Below are 21,891 nucleotides of genomic sequence, written 5' to 3' on the forward strand. Positions count from 1 at the left end.
TCTTTACGGAGTTCAGACTCTGCGACTTTCAGCATCGCAAACAACTCGCCGGGAGACTTGTTCATCCCTTGCATGTTGTAGTTCAACACAAAGCCTTTATAGCTTGGCGGCAGTGATTGAAGGATTCTGTCAGTGATAGCTTCTTGCGGGAGTTCAATCCCCAGTTCAGCTAGACGGTTTGAGTACCCAGACATTTTGAGCACATGTTCACTGACAGACGAGTTTTCCTCCATCTTGCAAGCATAGAATTTATCGGAGGTCTCATACCTCTCGATCCGGGCGTTCTTCTGAAAGATAAACTTCAATTCCTGGAACATCTCAAATGCTCCATGACGCTCAAAGCGACGTTGAAGTCCCGGTTCTAAGCCATACAAGACTGCACATTGAACTATTGAGTAGTCCTCCTTACGCGCTAACCAAGCGTTCTTAACATCCTGATCAGCCGTAGCGGGTGGTTCATCTCCTAGCGCAGCATTAAGGACATAATCCTTCTTTCCAGCTTGTAAGATTAGCTTAAGATTACGAGCCCAGTCTACAAAGTTGCTTCCATCATCTTTCAACTTAGCTTTCTCTAGGAACGTATTAAAATTCAGGATGACACTTGCGTGAGCCATGATCTACAACACAAATATATTCAAAGTGGACTTAGACTATGTTCAAGATAATCAGAGTTCAACTTAATCAAATTATATGATAAACTCCCACTCAAAAAGTACATCTCTCTAGTCATTTGAGTGGTTCATGATCCACTTACACTATCCCAAGTCCGATCATCACGTGAGTTGAGTATAGTTTCAGTGGTAAGCATCCCTATGCTAATCATATCAACTATATGATTCATGATCGACCTTTCGGTCTCATGTGTTCCGAGGCCATGTCTGCACATGCTAGGCTCGTCAAGCTTAACCCGAGTGTTCCGCGTGCGCAACTGTTTTGCACCCGTTGTATGTGAACGTTGAGTCTATCACACCCGATCATCACGTGGTGTCTCGAAACGACGAACTGTAGCAACGGTGCACAGTCGAGGAGAACACAATTTCGTCTTGAAATTTTAGTGAGAGATCACCTCATAATGCTACCGTCGTTCTAAGCAAAATAAGGTGCATAAAAGGATTAACATCACATGCAATTCATAAGTGACATGATATGGCCATCATCACGTGCTTCTTGATCTCCATCACCAAAGCACCGGCACGATCTTCTTGTCACCGGCGCCACACCATGATCATCCATCAACGTGTTGCCATCGGGGTTGTCGTGCTACTTATGCTATTACTACTAAAGCTACATCCTATTAAAATAGTAAACGCATCTGCAAGCACATATGTTAGTATAAAGACAACCCTATGGCTCCTGCCGGTTGCCGTACCATCGACGTGCAAGTCGATATTTCTATTACAACATGATCATCTCATACATCCAATATATCACATCACATCGTTGGCCATATCACATCACAATCATACCCTGCAAAAACAAGTTAGACGTCCTCTAATTTTGTTGTTGCATGTTTTACGTGGTGACCAAGGGTATCTAGTAGGATCGCATCTTACTTACGCAAACACCACAACGGAGATATATGAGTTGCTATTTAACCTCATCCAAGGACCTCCTCGGTCAAATCCGATTCAACTAAAGTTGGAGAAACCATCACTTGCCAGTCATCTTTGAGCAAAGGGGGTTACTCGTAACGATGAAACCAGTCTCTCGTAAGCGTACGAGTAATGTCGGTCCAAGCCGCTTCAATCCAACAATACGGCGGAATCAAGAAAAGACTAAGGAGGGCAGCAAAACGCACATCACCGCCCACAAAACCTTTTGTGTTCTACTCAAGAAGACATCTACGCATGAACCTAGCTCATGATGCCACTGTTGGGGAACGTCGCATGGGAAACAAAAAATTTCCTACGCGCACGAAGACCTATCATGGTGATGTCCATCTACGAGAGGGGATGAGTGATCTACGTACCCTTGTAGATCGTACAGCAGAAGCGTTAGAGAACGCGGTTGATGTAGTGGAACGTCCTCACGTCCCTCGATCCGCCCCGTGAACAATCCCGCGATCAGTCCCACGATCTAGTACCGAACGGACGGCACCTCCGCGTTCAGCACACGTACAACTCGACGATGATCTCGGCCTTCTTGATCCAGCAAGAGAGACGGAGAGGTAGAAGAGTTCTCCGGCAGCGTGACGGCGCTCCGGAGGTTGGTGATGATCTCGTCTCAGCAGGGCTCCGCCCGAGCTCCGCAGAAACGCGATCTAGAGGAAAAACTATGGAGGTATGTGGTCGGGCAGCCGTGAGAAAGTCGTCTCAAATCTGCCCTAAAAGCCCCATATATATAGGAGGAGGGAGGGGGACCTTGCCTTGGGGTCCAAGGGACTCCCAAGGGGTCGGCCGAGCCAAGGGGGGGAGGACTCCCCCCCCCAAACCGAGTTGGACTTGGTTTGGTGGGAGGAGTCCCCCTCCCTTCCCACTTCTTCCCTCTCTTTTTTTTCTTTTCCTTTGATTTCTTTCTCTTGGCGCATAGGCCCCCTTGGGGCTGTCCCACCAGCCCACTAAGGGCTGGTGTGTCTCCACAAAGCCTATGGGCTTCCCCGGGGTGGGTTGCCCCCCCCGGTGAACTCCCGGAACCCATTCGTCATTCCCGGTACATTCCCGGTAACTCCGAAAACCTTCCGGTAATCAAATGAGGTCATCCTATATATCAATCTTCGTTTCCGGACCATTCCGGAAACCCTCGTGACGTTCGTGATCTCATCCGGGACTCCGAACAACATTCGGTAACCAACCATATAACTCAAATACGCATAAAACAACGTCGAACCTTAAGTGTGCAGACCCTGCGGGTTCGAGAACTATGTAGACATGACCCGAGAGACTCCTCGGTCAATATCCAATAGCGGGACCTGGATGCCCATATTGGATCCTACATATTCTACGAAGATCTTTATCGTTTGAACCTCAGTGCCAAGGATTCGTATAATCCCGTATGTCATTCCCTTTGTCCTTCGGTATGTTACATGCCCGAGATTCGATCGTCAGTATCCGTATACCTATTTCAATCTCGTTTACCGGCAAGTCTCTTTACTCGTTCCGTAATACAAGATCCCGAAACTTACACTAAGTTACATTGCTTGCAAGGCTTGTGTGTGATGTTGTATTACCGAGTGGGCCCCGAGATACCTCTCTGTCACACGGAGTGACAAATCCCAGTCTTGATCCATACTAACTCAACTAACACCTTCGGAGATACCTGTAGAGCATCTTTATAGTCACCCAGTTACGTTGCGACGTTTGATACACACAAAGCATTCCTCCGGTGTCAGTGAGTTATATGATCTCATGGTCATAGGAATAAATACTTGACACGCAGAAAACAGTAGCAACAAAATGACACGATCAACATGCTACGTCTATTAGTTTGGGTCTAGTCCATCACGTGATTCTCCCAATGACGTGATCCAGTTATCAAGCAACAACACCTTGTTTATAATCAGAAGACACTGACTATCATCGATCAACTGGCTAGCCAACTAGAGGCATGCTAGGGACGGTGTTTTGTCTATGTATCCACACATGTAAATGAGTCTTCATTCAATACAATTATAGCATGGATAATAAACTATTATCTTGATACAGGAATTATAATAATAACTATACATTTATTATTGCTTCTAGGGCATAATTCCAACAGTAATACGTGCCAACTCTATGGAGAAACATTAGGGAACTGCTACGCGTCACTGGCGGACGTGCTATACGTCCACCACCTCGATGGCCGTTAGATCTACCGCGGGCAGCCATCCGATCAATTTCCTGCCATGCCTCATTTGTCCTCTCCCCTACTCATTAATTCCCGCAACGACGACTTTGTTGCAGAAACCACTGCTTCGTCCGAGCCTCTATAGATCCACGTCGTGCAAAGATCTGCAGGGGAAACACGTGTAAAATATTTTCTGCAACAAAGAGTTTATTGTGGAAACACAAGTAGAATATTTTTTGAAACAAAGTTTGTTATATAAATATTTTGCAACCATGTTTGTTATAGAATATTTTCTGCAACAAAGATTATGTTGCAGAAATATTTGTATTTTTTTACAGTAGAAATCATGTTACATAAACATTTATATTTTTTTGCAATAAAGGTCTAGTTTGCAGAAAATTTATGCAACATAGATAATGTTGCAGAAACTATACAACGTACCTCGAGGAGGTGGGTCAATGGATGGTGCAGTTCGTGCGCCAGAACACGTGAAGGCAGGATGATGAACAAATAGTGGACATCACAGGACACATGGTTGGCAACAGAGGAGGCGGACGCTTACACGTTATCAGCCGGACGTAAGGAAGTGTTTTGCGAAACATTATGCATGTAATATAGAACACCTGGGTTCTGTACGTGGGTGGAGTAGGCCAATTCTTGGAAGGGTAAAACTTAACACTAACAGATCTATTCTTGATGATAATGGGGGAGCAACTATGATTTTGATAGACCATACAACTCTTGCAGATATCTTTTCGCGTGCGATGATGTTTTGGAAGCTGAACTTCTTGCAATAAAAGAGGGTATTTCTCTAGCACTACGATGGAGTAATCAAACCATCGATGTGGAATCAAACTGTTTGGGGGTGTTATGATGATCAAAGGTGGGACAAAAAACAACTCAAAGTATGCTTTTATTGTTAGAGAGATCATTAGAATTATTGAGGATATATATTCTTGCATTTCTCATACTCGTCAGAACTGTAATATGGTTAGTCACGCCTTGGCTATTTTTGGTAGGTTGCAGCGCCGAACTTTGGTTTGGCTAGGCTCTCGTCTAGATGCGACCTTAGAGCTTATTAGAAGAGATTGAAACTTTTGATTTTGAGTAATGCAAGAATTATTTCACAAGAAAGTACTCCCTCCATTCCTAAATATAAGACATTTTGGCACTTCAAATTGAACTACCAAAACGTCTTATATTTACAAATAGAGGGAGTAGTTAATAAGAAGAGAGATGTTTGTGGTAACATAATATGTTACCTTAACACACCCCCGAGGCAAAATGAATCTACAAAGTAACATGAATGTGTCTATATTATCACAAATATGACACTAACCACTATAGTGGTAGTAACATATGCATGTTACTACTCTATGTTACTCCCCGCTATGCCTGGCCTAAAAGGAAGATTGATGTGATGGGTTTCATGTGACGTGATATGCACAATGCCATGGTGAATCGCAAGGTCCCAGTCAATGCACCATACATTAGTACTCTCATCACAGAGTTTGTTGCTGAGGCCTGGGATGGGCATAGGCTTGTGGCCCACACTTCGGTGAACTTCATTGTTAAGAAGGGGAAGTAGATTACAAAGGTCGATCAAGAAGCAAAGGAAGAGGAGCACTTGCATAACGATGGTGATGATCAGTTGAGCTTAGCTCTCGTTCTCGTTCTCGCTCTCACTACCATGGGGAACCTAGTACCAAACCCAAAAGAAAGAACAAAGTATGGAAGATGCTCAAAACATGGTTTCCCTTTAGTAGGATATGCATCAAAAGCAATGGAAAGAGCACAAGGCTAGGAAGGACAACAGCAAGTCTATTAAGGATGGCTCGAGGAGGTCAGAACTAACCATTTCACATGGCTATGAGTCTAATGTCACACCGTTTGAGCATTACAAGTCAAAGTTCTATGATTACAAGGCCAAGGATGGTGATGATGCTACCTTTTCCACCCTCACAACTCTTCTACCGTTGTTGATGATGATGATGACTTATCTTCAAAAGATCTATATGCCCCATCAGAGTAGTTCATAATTGTAGCATCACTTCTTTTCCATTTTTGGCGTCTAGATGCGAAAGGGGATAATTAACTCTATCACACCTTTGGGGATATTTATGGTAGGGTCACAATCTCTTGATATTTTTCGTTGGTTCTCTTGAGCCCGTGTTCAGTTTAAAACTTTTGTGATCTTATGTTGTTAAGTACTCCCTATTATGTGTGTGAACCTTCGTTTGTGGTTGAATATGTGAACCTCGTATACTTCATTATCCACCGTAAGCTTATGTTGTTGTCATGTCACACACCTGTTATGTTTGCGAATTGGTTCTTGTCATTCTCAAATTCATTACTCTCTTCATAATATTATGCAATACACTCTTGTACTTTTATCATTGGGTAGCTATTAAATATGGGGAGCTCTTTCAACACTTATGCTCTTGTATTCAAAAGCAAATTAAAATTTCCCTTGATTTCTCTATTGCAATAGCTCTCTTGTCAAAGAAGGTCAATCCTATTTTCTCAAGCGATAAGGTGCACCATACTGTCCTTCTAGAGAGTAAGGAGTTTTCAAGCAAGAGTTCCCGCAAATAAAGGCATATGCCTAGGGGGGCTCTTGGCTATTTTCATTTTGAGCTTACTGTCAAGATTATCATAAAATATTTTTGTTACCTAATCAAGATATGTTGCCAAATGCCAAAAAGGGAGAGATTGAAAGTACATTTTATGCCTTTAATTGGTTTTTGTTGTTTATGACAACACAACAAATGTCCAACTCCATGCATGAGTCTAAAAACAGTGTTGCCATATCATGAAAGGATGATGGATGTCTAGACACCCCTCAACTCAAAAAGGAAAAAAAACATAAGTGTTTGTCAATGATTTAAATTTTATTTGAGTCCATAAATCAACCCCACTGTTAAGCGGGGATGAATTTTGAACACATTATAGGAATCAACTACACATACACCTCAAAAATATGCACCGATAAAAATACTCATAATTAGCAAGGGGAGGGCCTCTAAATCAGTCGTGGTACACGGTTTTTAGATACCCAGAAACCTTTTCGGGGTAACCCGGAACTTCCATGCCCCGAAACTTCTAGTTGTTAATATTTTGAATATTTCTTTACATCAATTAACTTCAATAAAGATAGAGGCGTGCATCATAGTGATGTGGGGTCCTCGGTTTCATCCTCCTTTTCGATAAAAATAATAATACCGGTGTATCGGAATCAATTTTTTTAAGACAACCTCGCGAAGCTTTTATTGATCAATGTTTAAGGGTATATAAATGGATACAAGAAACGTTTCCCTTCGGCGCGCCGGCGGAAGCAAAGCGCCTCGCGCGCGACCCGCGCGTATGGCCATGCAACATTTTCCCCTGTGGTGATCGTTTAAATTTGCTACAAATAGTCTCCAAATTTGTTACATTTGTCCACTAAAAGAGCTGCATATACATTTGGTTGCAACCTTAGTTCATCGAATTTTTCGCTACAACCGGTGTTTTTTTTGCTAAACCGTGTTAATTTTTGCTACAATCGGTATCATTTTTTGCTGCAACCATTCACTAAAAAGGTTGCATACACGTTCGTCAGAGTTGCAACCCGAGTTCACCGAATTGTTTTGCTACAACCTTATTTTGTTTTGCTACCAGGCATCATCAACTTCTTTTTTGTTACGACCATGTTGATTTTTTTTTGCTACAACTATATTTTTGTTGCAACCGTGAACGAAAATTGCTGCATCGTGGACAAAATTTGTTGCATCGAATTTTTTTGCTGCATAGAGATCTAAAGGTGTGACCCACGTGCAGCTGACGGATCGGCCTGCGCGCGGCCGGCCGAAAATTTTAACCGACGCGTCAGCGTAGAGCACTGCCCAATGGATACACGATCGGAATCACCCAATTCGGTACTGTGGAGTTGTGGGCTGTAAACAGGCCAGTCCAAAGAGGCCCGTGGATAATAGCACTCGACCCGAGAGAGAGGGCAAGCAAATACGCAACTGGCCCACTACTGACCCCGTCGTCATCCGAAGCCGCCGCGAACGAAGCATCTTGAGGCGCGCACCTGCTGCCTCCTCCCTGACCTTCCTATGGCGCCGCCGTTCGCCGTCGCCGCCGTTTCCTCCTCATCCCCTCTCTTCTCCTCCTCATCCCACCGCCGCCACCCGCCGCTGGGTTCTATCTCCGTGCGGCCACGGCACCGCACGGCTGTGGCCTCCGCCGCGGCGACCGAGTCCGCTGGGAAGGTCCTTCTCGAGGTGCACGGGCTTACCGCCTCCGTCAAGGAGACTGGGCAGCAGATCCTAAAAGGCGTCGACCTCACCGTTCGCGAGGGCGAGGTTCGTGCTGGGTTGGAATAACTAGCGGCTCGTTTGGCGTAGTGTTTGATTGGGTCTGTAAGGGTTGGTGTGTTGACTTGTGTTGGGTTTGTCTGCGTGTGATAATAGGTTCATGCGATCATGGGGAAGAACGGCTCCGGCAAGAGCACCCTCACAAAGGTTAGGCCCTACATCTCACCCGTCCAAATTTGTCTCGATTGTTACGATGAAAACCACTGAGAAATTGGTGCCTGTCTACGTTTATGTGCCTGCTTGAGATTTTTCTGGGAAATGAAGATCAAGAGGATCGAAATGGCAAAGTCAAGAGTTCAATTTAGTTTCCAGGGTATATTTGAATCAATATTCAACCGGTGTGCTTGCCTATTTTGATGCCATTTAAGTTACACGTGCCTTCTCTAGTATGGCAAATGTGATTGGAATCCTAGGTTTTATTTGGTTTGAGGAATCAGATATTAAAATGGAGATTTAATGAATCAAATTGGTTTTGCCCATCACCACCTCGTCCTTCATAAGTACTCCCTCCGTCCCGAATTACTCGTCGCAGAAATGGACCAACCCCTGATGAAGAGGTGATTACTCAAACAAAAAATATCCCTTTAAATTACAGGCCTACTGATTTTGTTGCAAGAGTTATACCTTCTTGTTTGGACACATGGTGCATAGGGACCAAATCCAGAAGAAACTAATGCTAGAAAAGAGCCGGGCATTCCAGTTTACAGTTAGCAAACAGAGTCACTCCATATAAAACAGCACCCATCAATCACATGAAGTAACACCCCTGCTAGAACATATGAACATAAATAGAGTTTTTTTTCGACAGAGTGACAAACAAAGCTTGTATAACACATCATCTTAAATTCTTACAGGGAGCGACAAAAGACCACCAAGATCTGTTATAAGAACGCATAAAGATTCTACCCTTATCATGTGGCATGGTTCCTTTTGGTTAACTTGTTTTCTGTTAGGACCTCAGGCTATCACTTGATTCTGGTGACCGCTATGTCCACCATCTGTTGCTCCCCTAACAGCCTAACCCCCTTCTTTCAACAATGTTTCCTGTTGCTGCAAAGAGAAAATTATTTGTAGAAAGCATCAGCAAGATGTCATAACAACTCCCCTTCAGTGGCCATCTTGCTGAGAGTAGGCCATAAAGACAAAAGTACTGCAGAAAAAGCAGATCCATTTGACCCCGTTTGATTGAACCAGGGATTTGTTCCCAGTTCAAAGCTTCCTTCAAACTTCTCCAGGCAAACAATGCAAATGGCACCTGAACATGGTATGTTCAGTACTTGTTTTGCAGCTTGTATTTTGAAAATACTTTATGAACCCATGCAACCAAGTTTGTTTTGGCATCATGCAAATTCCAAACTATTAAAGGAAATGCTGGTGCTCTTTTCGTTTCTAAAATAACCAACCGGATGTACTGCTTATACTAGAAGTTTGGAGGTACCCTCGTTAGTTCAGGCCCAGGTTAAAAAACACAGCCAGTAAAGTATGGTCAAGCTTGTGGTCTTAAACTTGCAGGACCTGTGGAGATCAACTCCTTAAGTTTGCGATGAGCTTTGTTATGTAATGCGATCAGTGCAAATTCTATGAGAAGTTCAGCCATCACAATCGTGTAATTTAATTCAACCCCTTATCTTGTTTGCATCTCCAAGGTGTTCTGATTAAACCGTGGGTGATTGACCTTGTTCCTTGCTCTCATATCTAGGCATTCAGTTGAGTGTTGTGTCTGTTTGTTATAGGTTCTTGTTGGCCATCCACATTACGAGGTAACTGGTGGTACCATTCTCTTCAAGGGTGAGAACTTGATTGACATGGAGCCAGAGGAAAGATCTCTTGCAGGCCTCTTTATGAGCTTCCAAGCGCCTATTGAGATTCCTGGAGTGAGCAATTATGATTTTCTGCTCATGGCAATAAATGCTCGCAGAGAGAAGGACGGTCTCCCAGCTTTGGGACCTCTTGAGGTTTGAATATTATAGTTAGTGTAAAAGTCATCAATTTTTTTATACTTAGCATACAAGGGAACAATACGGCGTTGTATGTTACTAACTAGTTTCTGTGATAAGTATAAACTCTGACATATATTTTGCTTTATCATGCAGTTCTATTCAGTTGTATCACAAAAAGTCGAGGCCTTAAAGATGGAACCAAAGATCCTTGATCGTAATGTAAACGAAGGATTTAGTGGTGGAGAAAGAAAGCGCAATGAGATACTGCAACTTTCTGTAAGATTACTATGAGCTATTAGACACCTTAATTTGGCTGTTCCATCATTTATGTGCTACCATATTCAAATGTCATATTTTTATTGTATCACATTCGTGTATGAAATACCGCATGCTTCATGTACCAAAAAGTTCTTTTTTGCAGATTAATAAAAAATAGAAGTATTTGAGATTGCAATATTCAATACAGTATGTTGTTGAAAAATGTAACTGTTAGGCCAAGTAGTTGTTGACACTTGACAGTTAATAAAACCTGAAGTAGCAAGTTTTTTAGTTCACTAAATGCTAAACAAGACCAAATAAACTTCGAAAGACACCTTGTTTAAAATGTGCAAATTATAGAGTTCAACCAGTCCATCTGATAAGAGCGTCATGACTATCAGTTCCTGTTTAATTTTTTGGACTGATTATAATCTCAATATGGCATGTTATACCACCATAATACTAATTCACAGTTCCACAAATACTTGGGTATCCAAGGATGGCTTTATTACTACAAATTCAGCGCTTGATCTTAACATGATTTTGGGCTGGAATTTCCAAAAATAATAAATCATATACGGGCCTGATATCGCAAAGCTGTATGGAGTTAATTATTCAGGATCTTAGGAAAATAAATCTGTTGGCTTGCCTATAGTCTCTTCTTTGCTGCAACGAACGATTGGGTTAAACTCTTCCATTTTTAGGTATATTTTTGGTACAGAACATTATCAACAAAGTTTTCTTGCATAGACTAAAGCGTACTGATAGGAACCAAATCCCTACCAGACCTAGATCGCAGGTTATATGGGTGGAAGTGTAGCTGGCGTGGCGATGGGCGCGGCTGCCGGCGGCGCGGTGCCGTTGTCGCGCGCGCGAGAGAGAGAATAGGGGCGGCTAGGGTTAGGGCGCCGGCTCCTGCTAGGAGCCGATCAAATAGATTGATTCTGCTTAACGTCAAACGGTGTCCTTTACATGATTATATATAACCTCTCTAGGCTAGCAAATATAATAAACTGGGCTAAGCCCCTAATACTATAAGATAACTTGGCCAGCTTGATTTAACTGGGCCTTCTCCGGTTATAATGTAAACCGGTCATAACACGGACATTCTTTGACACAGAGAATGCTTGTTGAACATTTTTACCAGGAATCTTTATGCATCTACCTCATCAATAATTTTCCACCTCTGATTCATTGTTTGTAAATTAGGTCCTTGGGGCTGATTTAGCCCTCCTCGACGAAATCGATTCAGGATTAGATGTTGATGCACTTGAAGATGTAGCTCATGCAGTGAATGGGCTTTTGACTCCCCAAAACTCTGTTTTGATGATTACACATTACCAACGTCTTTTGGATCTTATTAAGCCAAGCTATGTTCACATCATGGTAAGCGCACAAGCATACTTGTTTTGTAGAGTTTTTATGCTTGATGGTACCTTTGTCTGTTCAAATGCATCTAATTTAGGCTGTGTTTGGCATTGACATGAATTATGATTGTCCAGATTTTCCAACAAGCCTTTGCCTATTTTTTCTGTTTGGGTAACAAAATTTTGCCTGCTTTTGTGGCTGTTTCCTGTAGCAGATTATAATGTAAGTTCAACAGAACATTGTACAACAACGCAAACTGAGCCTTAAGCATTCCTCTATCTATTTTGTTTCAAGAAAGATTTTATTTGGGCTCGGAATTGGTATTTTTCTGTTTGGTAACCTACTCTTGCCTTCTTTCATGGCTGTTTTCTCACAGCATATTATAAAATAAGTTTAGCACAACATAATTCAGTAACGGCAGACTGAGCCTTAAGCATTCCTCTATTTTGTTTCGAGAAAGATTCATTTGGACCCAGAATTGTCTGATAATTTTATCTGTTTTGTAATTCTTTAGAGAGTAGTGCCAAAGAGGCAATGAGCTTGTGTGGCCTGCCTTTTTATAAGTAGTGTTATTTAATTAGGTGGTGAAGACCTATGGTCTCACCAGGTTCTACACATTTGAAAGTAACTGTTTCTCAATCTATTATTCAACCCAACAGCAGCACTTGCTGATAATTAACATATCATTTGCACCTTTGACAATCCTTCTACTTTTTCCATCCTAATCTTGTACTTCCTCTGTACCTAAATATTTTTAGTTGGAGAGAACTAGTCTAGTTTTCTCCAACTACAAATATTTAGGTACAGAGGGAGTAGAATGTAGGAACAGTGCTGTGAGTATGTCAACGATTTTAAATTCTTCAATAAAGGGCGTGTGCTGTCATTGATAGTGCTTCTGATTGGTAACTTACAGGAAAGCGGCAAGATAGTGAAGACAGGTGACAGCTCTCTAGCCAGCCACATCAACGAGGGTGGCTACAAATCAATCGCTTCTTTTGTATAGCATGAATAAGGTTTTTCTTTTGTCCATTCTTCTTTTTCCTTCTTTTTTTGGGGGAGAGAGACATTGTTTGCTCTTATGGTGACATGAAGACCCATGCATCTTCATGGTGAAGAATGATGAAAGGAATATTTCTATTGGTTCTGCAAAGATGGACCAGCTTCTTATGGATTTGGCTGATTTTAGATGCTCCTTTGCAGGTCAAATGCTTGAATGTCTATTTGTCTGGATGGCATGGAGCCTAGAAGTGGCATGGAGCCTGGACGCTGCTCCTAGTGAAACTGGCATGGAGCCTGGAAGTAAACCGTGCTAACTTAAAGTGAAATTGTAGAGCTAGTGCCCATTTGGCCAGGCATATTCGTCCTTTTGGAGGTGAAACACTGGAGTTCTGAATTGCCCTCGTCCATATTTCTTGTTCTCGTCCTGTAAGATTTGTTGGATTCCAATATTAATACACTATACATGTAGTTATTTGTTGGATTTCTCTACAATTGTAAACAGTTTTAAATATCACTTTTAATGCCTCTGGTATCTGGTCAAGTTCCTACTGATTGCAAATGTGCAATTGGTTCTTAGGTTTATTCAGGACAGGTATTGTAGGCTCTGACCCATGTGCCACTAACAGCAGGTACCTACTGGACTTGCTATTCCATTAGGCACAGTTGCTCGGAGGAAGAATACTATAGTATTTGCTTGTTCACTGGTTGGGAGTGGTGGACTGGACTATGCAAAAGATTCTAAGGTGCAATCCAGGCAAATGGCCTAGACTACTTATTATCCTTTATCCGTCAGCCACTAATGGTGGGTGGCTACCGACTTAGCCGGTCCTGTTGCAACGGATTCTTTGGATTTTTTTTCAGTGCTAACGCATCCAATAGCAACCGAATCTTTCTGAGTTGCTGCCGCCTCCCTTCCTGGCCGTGCAAGTTGACCTTGACTTCATCAATAATTAGCTAGGTGGAGGGCTTTGTCATGATTTCTTGCAATCAAAGATGAATTCTGAACAAAAATGGAAGTCAGTGTGAAAAAAAGAGGTGAAATCTGGATAATTCCTGAAGTCAGTCAGAATTTCCTTCGATGAAAGTAGTCAAGTGTTCTTACTTCTTTGATGGAGTAGAATACATTATCATGATTTGTTGTATTCATCTCTATTACTCCATTCGTCCTAAAATAAATGTCTTAAACTTAGTACAACTTTCTACTAGAGCTAGTACAAAGTTGAGAAATTTATTTTAAAATGAAGGAAGTACTTAATAGGAACAACAACTATCCAGTAGATCCCTAGATAAGGAAATACATCGGAGGGAAAGCAGGAGACCGAATTACCTTTTTTAAAACGCGAAAGCCTTATTAGACCGTCACAATGTTTACAGGGACGAACAAAAGCTCGCCGGGTGGCCTAACCAAACATGGCGACCGGTCCCAAGCGGTAAGGCATGCTTCGCGAGGTTGTGAGCCTCGAAGTTCATGGTCCGAAATTCATGACTAAAGATACAAAAAGAAAAAAAAAATCTAGCATGCTCCTTTATTTCAAGTGTGGCTGCTTCAAAAGACGCCGCTGTTACTCCCTTGAGTGCATCAACAACTATCTTGCATTCCGAGGCGACAAAAATTCTTTGTTCGTAAAGATCTCGCGCGAGCGGCAGTGCTTCCCTGATGGCTAGAACCTCTAGAACCTCCGGGTCTTCAATATGGGTGAAGATGACAGCCGAAGCACCCTGAAAAACTCCTGAGTTGTCATGGCAGATCGTGCAAGCGTCCAGCTCGTGATACAACCGCATCTACGATGATCTTCATATGGTGATCCGGAGGAGGAGGCTATGTAGACGGGCATGGAGTGGTTGCAGGAGCAGCTGTTGGGGCATAGTTTATGCCTAAGTAATTTTGGTGATTGATGACAGTACCGTAAAGGACTAACCGTGTGTGTTAAGGTTTCAGATAACACACGTCAACGGCACAAGACGACTCGTCTCCTCATTCATGGAACGGAAGCACGACGCTCTCTACGATTCTCTTTATTTGAGTCATAGGAAAGCCGTACTATTAAGAGGGGATCCGTAGTGGAAAGGTTTGGGTGGAATCTATCTTTGCACGCGCACACTTCACATATTCTCCCTTACCTTCATTTTTGGAGCGGCCTCCGCCACTGTGTTTCTTTCCACCTTGCAAATTGGTCCCCAGCGGTAGTACCGCTGGCTGGCGGTAGTACCGCTCCAGGAGCTTAGTACCGCCTGCCTAGCGGTAGTTCGTGGACGGACCTTTTTGCTAAGACTTTCTTGGCGGTGGTAGTGCTTTTGCACTACCACGGGCCCAACGGTAGTACCGCTGGAGTTCCAGCGGTAGTACCGCCAGGCGGCGGTAGTACCGCCCCTGGTCAGCGGTAGTACCGCTGGAGTGCCAGCGGTAGTACCGCTGCAGACAGCGGTAGTACCGCTGGAGCTCGGGCAGAGAGTGGGAAAATGGTCTGATTTCCCCCCCACTATATAAAGGGTTCTTCTAGCTGTGGAACCTTATCTCTTACCCTCTCAAGCTCCATTGTTGCTCCCTAAGCTCAAAAGTGCCCGATCTCTCTCCCTAGCCAATCAAACTTGTTGATTCTTTAGGGATTGGTTGAGAAGGCCTAGATCCACACTTCCACCAAGAGAAAAGTTGATTCCCCCACCAATCCCTTGCGGATCTTGTTACTCTTGGGTGTTTGAGCATCCTAGACGGTTGAGGTCACCTCGAAGCCATATTCCATTGTGGTGAAGCTTCGTGGTCTAGTTGGGAGCCTCCAAGCTTTGTGTGGAGTTGCCCCAACCTTGTTTGTAAAGGTTCGGTCGCCGCCTTCAAGGGCACCTATAGTGGAATCACGGTACCTTGCTGTTGGAATTATGCCCTAGAGGCAATAATAAATGTATAGTTATTATTATAATTCCTGTATCAAGATAATAGTTTATTATCCATGCTATAATTGTATTGAATGAAGACTCATTTACATGTGTGGATACATAGACAAAACACCGTCCCTAGCATGCCTCTAGTTGGCTAGCCAGTTGATCGATGATAGTCAGTGTCTTCTGATTATGAACAAGGTGTTGTTGCTTGATAACTGGATCACGTCATTGGGAGAATCACGTGATGGACTAGACCCAAACTAATAGACGTAGCATGTTGATTGTGTCATTTTGTTGCTACTGTTTTCTGCGTGTCAAGTATTTATTCCTATGACCATGAGATCATATAACTCACTGACACCGGAGGAATGCTTTGTGTGTACCAAACGTCGCAACGTAACTGGGTGACTATAAAGATGCTCTACAGGTATCTCCGAAGGTGTTAGTTGAGTTAGTATGGATCAAGACTGGGATTTGTCACTCCGTGTGACGGAGAGGTATCTCGGGGCCCACTCGGTAATACAACATCACACACAAGCCTTGCAAGCAATGTAACTTAGTGTAAGTTGCGGGATCTTGTATTACGGAACGAGTAAAGAGACTTGCCGGTAAACGAGATTGAAATAGGTATGCGGATACTGACGATCGAATCTCGGGCAAGTAACATACCGAAGGACAAAGGGAATGACATACGGGATTATACGAATCCTTGGCACTGAGGTTCGAACGATAAAGATCTTCGTAGAATATGTAGGATCCAATATGGGCATCCAGGTCCCGCTATTGGATATTGACCGAGGAGTCTCTCGGGTCATGTCTACATAGTTCTCGAACCCGCAGGGTCTGCACACTTAAGGTTCGACGTTGTTTTATGCGTATTTGAGTTATATGGTTGGTTACCGAATGTTGTTCAGAGTCCCGGATGAGATCACGGACGTCACGAGGGTTTCCGGAATGGTCCGGAAACGAAGATTGATATATAGGATGACCTCATTTGATTACCGGAAGGTTTTCGGAGTTACCGGGAATGTACCGGGAATGACGAATGGGTTCCGGGAGTTCACCGGGGGGGGGGCAACCCACCCCGGGGAAGCCCATAGGCTTTGGGGAGACACACCAGCCCTTAGTGGGCTGGTGGGACAGCCCCAAGGGGGCCTATGCGCCAAGGAAAGGAAATCAAAGGAAAAGAAAAAAAAGAGAGGGAAGAAGTGGGAAGGGAGGGGGACTCCTCCCACCAAACCAAGTCCAACTCGGTTTGGGGGGGGGGGGAGTCCTCCCCCCCTTGGCTCGGCCGACCCCTTGGGAGTCCCTTGGACCCCAAGGCAAGGTCCCCCTCCCTCCTCCTATATATATGGGGCTTTTAGGGCAGATTTGAGACGATTTTCTCACGGCTGCCCGACCACATACCTCCATAGTTTTTCCTCTAGATCGCGTTTCTGCGGAGCTCGGGCGGAGCCTTGCTGAGACGAGATCATCACCAACCTCCAGAGCGCCGTCACGCTGCCGGAGAACTCTTCTACCTCTCCGTCTCTCTTGCTGGATCAAGAAGGCCGAGATCATCGTCGAGCTGTACGTGTGCTGAACGCGGAGGTGCCGTCCGTTCGGTACTAGATCGTGGGACTGATCGCGGGATTGTTCGCGGGGCGGATCGAGGGACGTGAGGATGTTCCACTACATCAACCGTGTTCTCTAACGCTTCTGCTGTACGATCTACAAGGGTACGTAGATCACTCATCCCCTCTCGTAGATGGACATCACCATGATAGGTCTTCGTGCGCGTAGGAAAATTTTTGTTTCCCATGCGACGTTCCCCAAGAGTGGCATCATGAGCTAGGTTCATGCGTAGATGTCTTCTCGAGTAGAACACAAAAGGTTTTGTGGGCGGTGATGTGCGTTTTGCTGCCCTCCTTAGTCTTTTCTTGATTCCGCGATATTGTTGGATTGAAGCGGCTTGGACCGACATTACTCGTACGCTTACGAGAGACTGGTTTCATCGTTACGAGTAACCCCCTTTGCTCAAAGATGACTGGCAAGTGACGGTTTCTCCAACTTTAGTTGAATCGGATTTGACCGAGGAGGTCCTTGGATGAGGTTAAATAGCAACTCATAGATCTCCGTTGTGGTGTTTGCGTAAGTAAGATGCGATCCTACTAGATACCCTTGGTCACCACGTAAAACATGCAACAACAAAATTAGAGGACGTCTAACTTGTTTTTGCAGGGTATGATTGTGATGTGATATGGCCAATGATGTGATGTGATATATTGGATGTATGAGATGATCATGTTGTAATAGAAATATCGACTTGCACGTCGATGGTACGGCAACCGGCAGGAGCCATAGGGTTGTCTTTATACTAACGTTTGTGCTTGCAGATGCGTTTACTATTTTGCTAGGATGTAGCTTTAGTAGTAATAGCATAAGTAGCACGACAACCCCGATGGCAACACGTTGATGGATGATCATGGTGTGGCGCCGGTGACAAGAAGATCGTGCCGGTGCTTTGGTGATGGAGATCAAGAAGCACGTGATGATGGCCATATCATGTCACTTATGAATTGCATGTGATGTTAATCCTTTTATGCACCTTATTTTGCTTAGAACGACGGTAGCATTATGAGGTGATCTCTCACTGAAATTTCAAGACGAAATTGTGTTCTCCCCGACTGTGCACCGTTGCTACAGTTCGTCGTTTCGAGACACCACGTGATGATCGGGTGTGATAGACTCAACGTTCACATACAACGGGTGCAAAACAGTTGCGCACGCGGAACACTCGGGTTAAGCTTGACGAGCCTAGCATGTGGAGACATGGCCTCGGAACACATGAGACCGAAAGGTCAATCATGAATCATATAGTTGATATGATTAGCATAGGGATGCTTACCACTGAAACTACTCTCGACTAACGTGATGATCGGACTTGGGATAGTGTAAGTGGACCATGAACCACTCAAATGAATAGAGAGATGTACTTTTTGAGTGGGAGTTTAGCATATAATTTGATTAAGTTGAACTCTAATTATCTTGAACATAGTCTAAGTCCACTTTGAATATATTTGTGTTGTAGATCATGGCTCACGCAAGTGTCATCCTGAATTTTAATACGTTCCTAGAGAAAGCTAAGTTGAAAGATGATGGAAGCAACTTTGTAGACTGGGCTCGTAATCTTAAGCTAATCTTACAAGCTGGAAAGAAGGATTATGTCCTTAATGCTGCGCTAGGAGATGAACCACCCGCTACGGCTGATCAGGATGTTAAGAACGCTTGGTTAGCATGTAAGGAGGACTACTCAATAGTTCAATGTGCAGTCTTGTATGGCTTAGAACCGGGACTTCAACGTCGCTTTGAGCGTCATGGAGCATTTGAGATGTTCCAGGAGTTGAAGTTTATCTTTCAGAAGAACGCCCGGATCGAGAGGTATGAGACCTCCGATAAATTATATGCTTGCAAGATGGAGGAAAACTCGTCTGTCAGTGAACATGTGCTCAAAATGTCTGGGTACTCAAACCGTCTAGCTGAAGTGGGGATTGAACTCCCGCAAGAAGCTATCACTGACAGAATCCTTCAATCACTGCCGCCAAGCTATAAAGGCTTTGTGTTGAACTACAACATGCAAGGGATGAACAAGTCTCCCGGCGAGTTGTTTGCGATGCTGAAAGTCGCAGAGTCTGAACTCCGTAAAGAGCATCAAGTGTTGATGGTGAGCAAGACCACTAGTTTCAAGAGAAACGGCAAAGGCAAGAAGGGCAATTCGAAGAAGAGCGGCAAGCCTGTTGCCAATCCGCCGAAGAAACCCAAGGCTGGACCTAAGCCTGAAACAGAGTGCTTCTATTGCAAGGGTATGGGTCACTGGAAGCGCAATTGCTCCAAGTATCTGGCAGATAAGAAGGCGGGCAAAGAAAAATCAGGTATATTTGATATACATGTTATTGATGTGTACTTAACCGACTCTCGTAGTAGTGCCTGGGTATTCGATACCGGTTCTGTTGCTCACATTTGCAACTCGAAGCAGGAACTGCGGAATAGACGAAGGCTGGCGAAAGACGAAGTGACGATGCGCGTAGGAAACGGTTCCAAGGTTGATGCAATCGCCGTCGGCACAGTGTCACTTCAACTACCATCGGGATTAGTGATGAACTTAAATCATTGTTATTTAGTGCCTGCGTTGAGCATGAACATTATATCTGGATCTTGTTTATTGCGAGACGGTTACTCTTCTAAGTCTGAGAATAATGGTTGTTCTATTTCTATGAGTAACATCTTTTATGGTCATGCACCGAATGTGAGAGGATTGTTCATATTGAATCTCGATAGCGATACGCATATACATAACATTGAGACCAAAAGAGTTAGAGTAAACAATGATAGCGCCATATTTTTGTGGCACTGCCGCTTGGGTCATATTGGTGTAAAGCGCATGAAGAAACTCCATGCTGATGGACTTTTGGAGTCACTTGACTTTGATTCACTTGACACGTGCGAACCATGCCTCATGGGCAAGATGACTAAGACTCCGTTCTCCGGAACAATGGAGCGTGCAAGTGACTTGTTGGAAATCATACATACCGATGTGTGTGGTCCGATGAGCGTGGAGGCACGCGGCGGATATCGTTATTTTCTCACCTTCACTGACGATTTAAGTAGATATGGTTATGTCTACTTGATGAAGCACAAGTCTGAAACATTTGAAAAGTTCAAGCAATTTCAGAGTGAAGTGGAAAATCATCGTAACAAGAAGATCAAGTTCCTACGGTCTGATCGTGGGGGTGAATATCTGAGTTTCGAGTTTGGTACTCACTTAAGACAATGTGGAATTGTTTCGCAGTTAACACCGCCTGGAACACCATAGCGTAATGGTGTGTCCGAACGTCGTAATCGTACTTTGTTAGAGATGGTGCGATCTATGATGTCTCTTACTGATTTGCCGTTATCATTTTGGGGTTATGCATTAGAAACAGCTGCATTCACTTTAAATAGGGCACCATCAAAATCCGTTGAGACGACACCATACGAACTGTGGTATGGCAAAAGACCAAAATTGTCGTTTCTTAAAGTTTGGGGATGTGATGCTTATGTCAAAAAGCTTCAGCCTGAAAAGCTGGAACCCAAAGCGGAAAAGTGCGTCTTCATAGGTTACCCAAAAGAGACAGTTGGGTACACCTTCTATCTCAAATCCGAGGGCAAAGTGTTTGTTGCTAAGAACGGAACTTTTCTCGAGAAGGAGTTTCTCTCGAGAGAATTGAGTGGGAGGAAGATAGAACTTGACGAGGTTGTCGAACCTCTCATCCCTCTGAATGGTGGCGCAGGGCAAGGGGAAACTTCTGTCGTTGCGACGCCGGTTGAGGAGGAAGTTAATGATGATGATCATGAAACTCCAGTTCAAGTTTCTGTTGAACCACGCAGGTCGACGAGATCACGCGCTGCTCCAGAGTGGTACGGTAATCCCGTCTTGTCAATCATGTTGTTAGACAACAATGAACCTGCAAATTATGAAGAAGCAATGGTGGGCCCAGATTCCAACAAATGGCTAGAAGCCATGAAATCCGAGATAGGATCCATGTATGAGAACAAAGTGTGGACTTTGGAGATACTACCTGAGGGCCGCAAGGCTATTCAGAACAAATGGATCTTTAAGAAGAAGACGGACGCTGACGGTAATGTGACCGTTTATAAAGCTCGACTTGTGGCAAAGGGTTTTTCACAAGTTCCAGGAGTTGACTACGATGAGACCTTCTCACCCGTAGCGATGCTTAAGTCCGTCAGAATCATGTTAGCAATAGCTGCATTTTTCGATTATGAAATCTGGCAGATGGATGTCAAAACGGCGTTCCTTAACGGTTTCCTTAAGGAAGAATTGTATATGATGCAACCCGAAGGTTTTGCCGATCCTAAAAATGCTGACAAGGTGTGCAAGCTCCAGCGATCCATTTATGGACTGGTGCAAGCATCTCGGAGTTGGAACAAACGCTTTGATGAGGTGATCAAAGCATTTGGGTTTATACAAGTGGTTGGAGAATCTTGTATTTACAAGAAAGTGAGTGGGAGCTCTGTGGCATTTCTAATATTATATGTGGATGACATATTACTGATTGGAAACAACTTAGAGCTTTTGGAGAGCATAAAAGGTTACTTAAATAAAAGTTTCTCTATGAAGGACCTAGGAGAAGCTGCTTACATTCTAGGCATTAAGATCTATAGGGATAGATCAAAACGCCTGATAGGACTTTCACAAAGCACATACCTTGATAAAGTTTTGAAGAGGTTCAAAATGGAACAGTCCAAGAAAGGGTTCTTGCCAGTGTTACAAGGTACGAGATTGAGTA

The 21,891-nt window shown here is 43.7% G+C and overlaps 1 protein-coding gene across 1 annotated transcript; it reads left to right on the plus strand.

Annotated features, from left to right (window-relative positions):
• Nucleotides 1–7,763: 7,763 nt before the first annotated feature.
• Nucleotides 7,764–13,229, plus strand: LOC123448722 (ABC transporter I family member 6, chloroplastic). Its single transcript, XM_045125701.1, has 7 exons — nucleotides 7,764–8,111; nucleotides 8,220–8,270; nucleotides 9,857–10,078; nucleotides 10,217–10,339; nucleotides 11,531–11,707; nucleotides 12,603–12,702; nucleotides 12,890–13,229. Exons 1-6 carry the CDS (start codon nucleotides 7,863–7,865, stop codon nucleotides 12,690–12,692), a joined length of 912 nt encoding a protein of 303 aa, XP_044981636.1. The 5' UTR covers nucleotides 7,764–7,862; the 3' UTR covers nucleotides 12,693–12,702; nucleotides 12,890–13,229.
• The last annotated feature ends 8,662 nt before the right edge of the window (nucleotides 13,230–21,891 follow it).

Source organism: Hordeum vulgare, chromosome 4H, assembly GCF_904849725.1.
Source record: "Hordeum vulgare subsp. vulgare chromosome 4H, MorexV3_pseudomolecules_assembly, whole genome shotgun sequence".
NCBI classification, from domain to species: domain Eukaryota; kingdom Viridiplantae; phylum Streptophyta; class Magnoliopsida; order Poales; family Poaceae; genus Hordeum; species Hordeum vulgare.

Bases quoted from the DNA above. Each gene is read 5' to 3' on its own strand.
- LOC123448722 (XM_045125701.1), top strand. From the start codon at position 7,863: ATGGCGCCGCCGTTCGCCGTCGCCGCCGTTTCCTCCTCATCCCCTCTC. The intron at 8,271-9,856 runs GTTAGGCCCTAC...TGTTTGTTATAG, and splicing joins GCAAGAGCACCCTCACAAAG to GTTCTTGTTGGCCATCCACA. The intron at 11,708-12,602 runs GTAAGCGCACAA...GGTAACTTACAG, and splicing joins CAAGCTATGTTCACATCATG to GAAAGCGGCAAGATAGTGAA.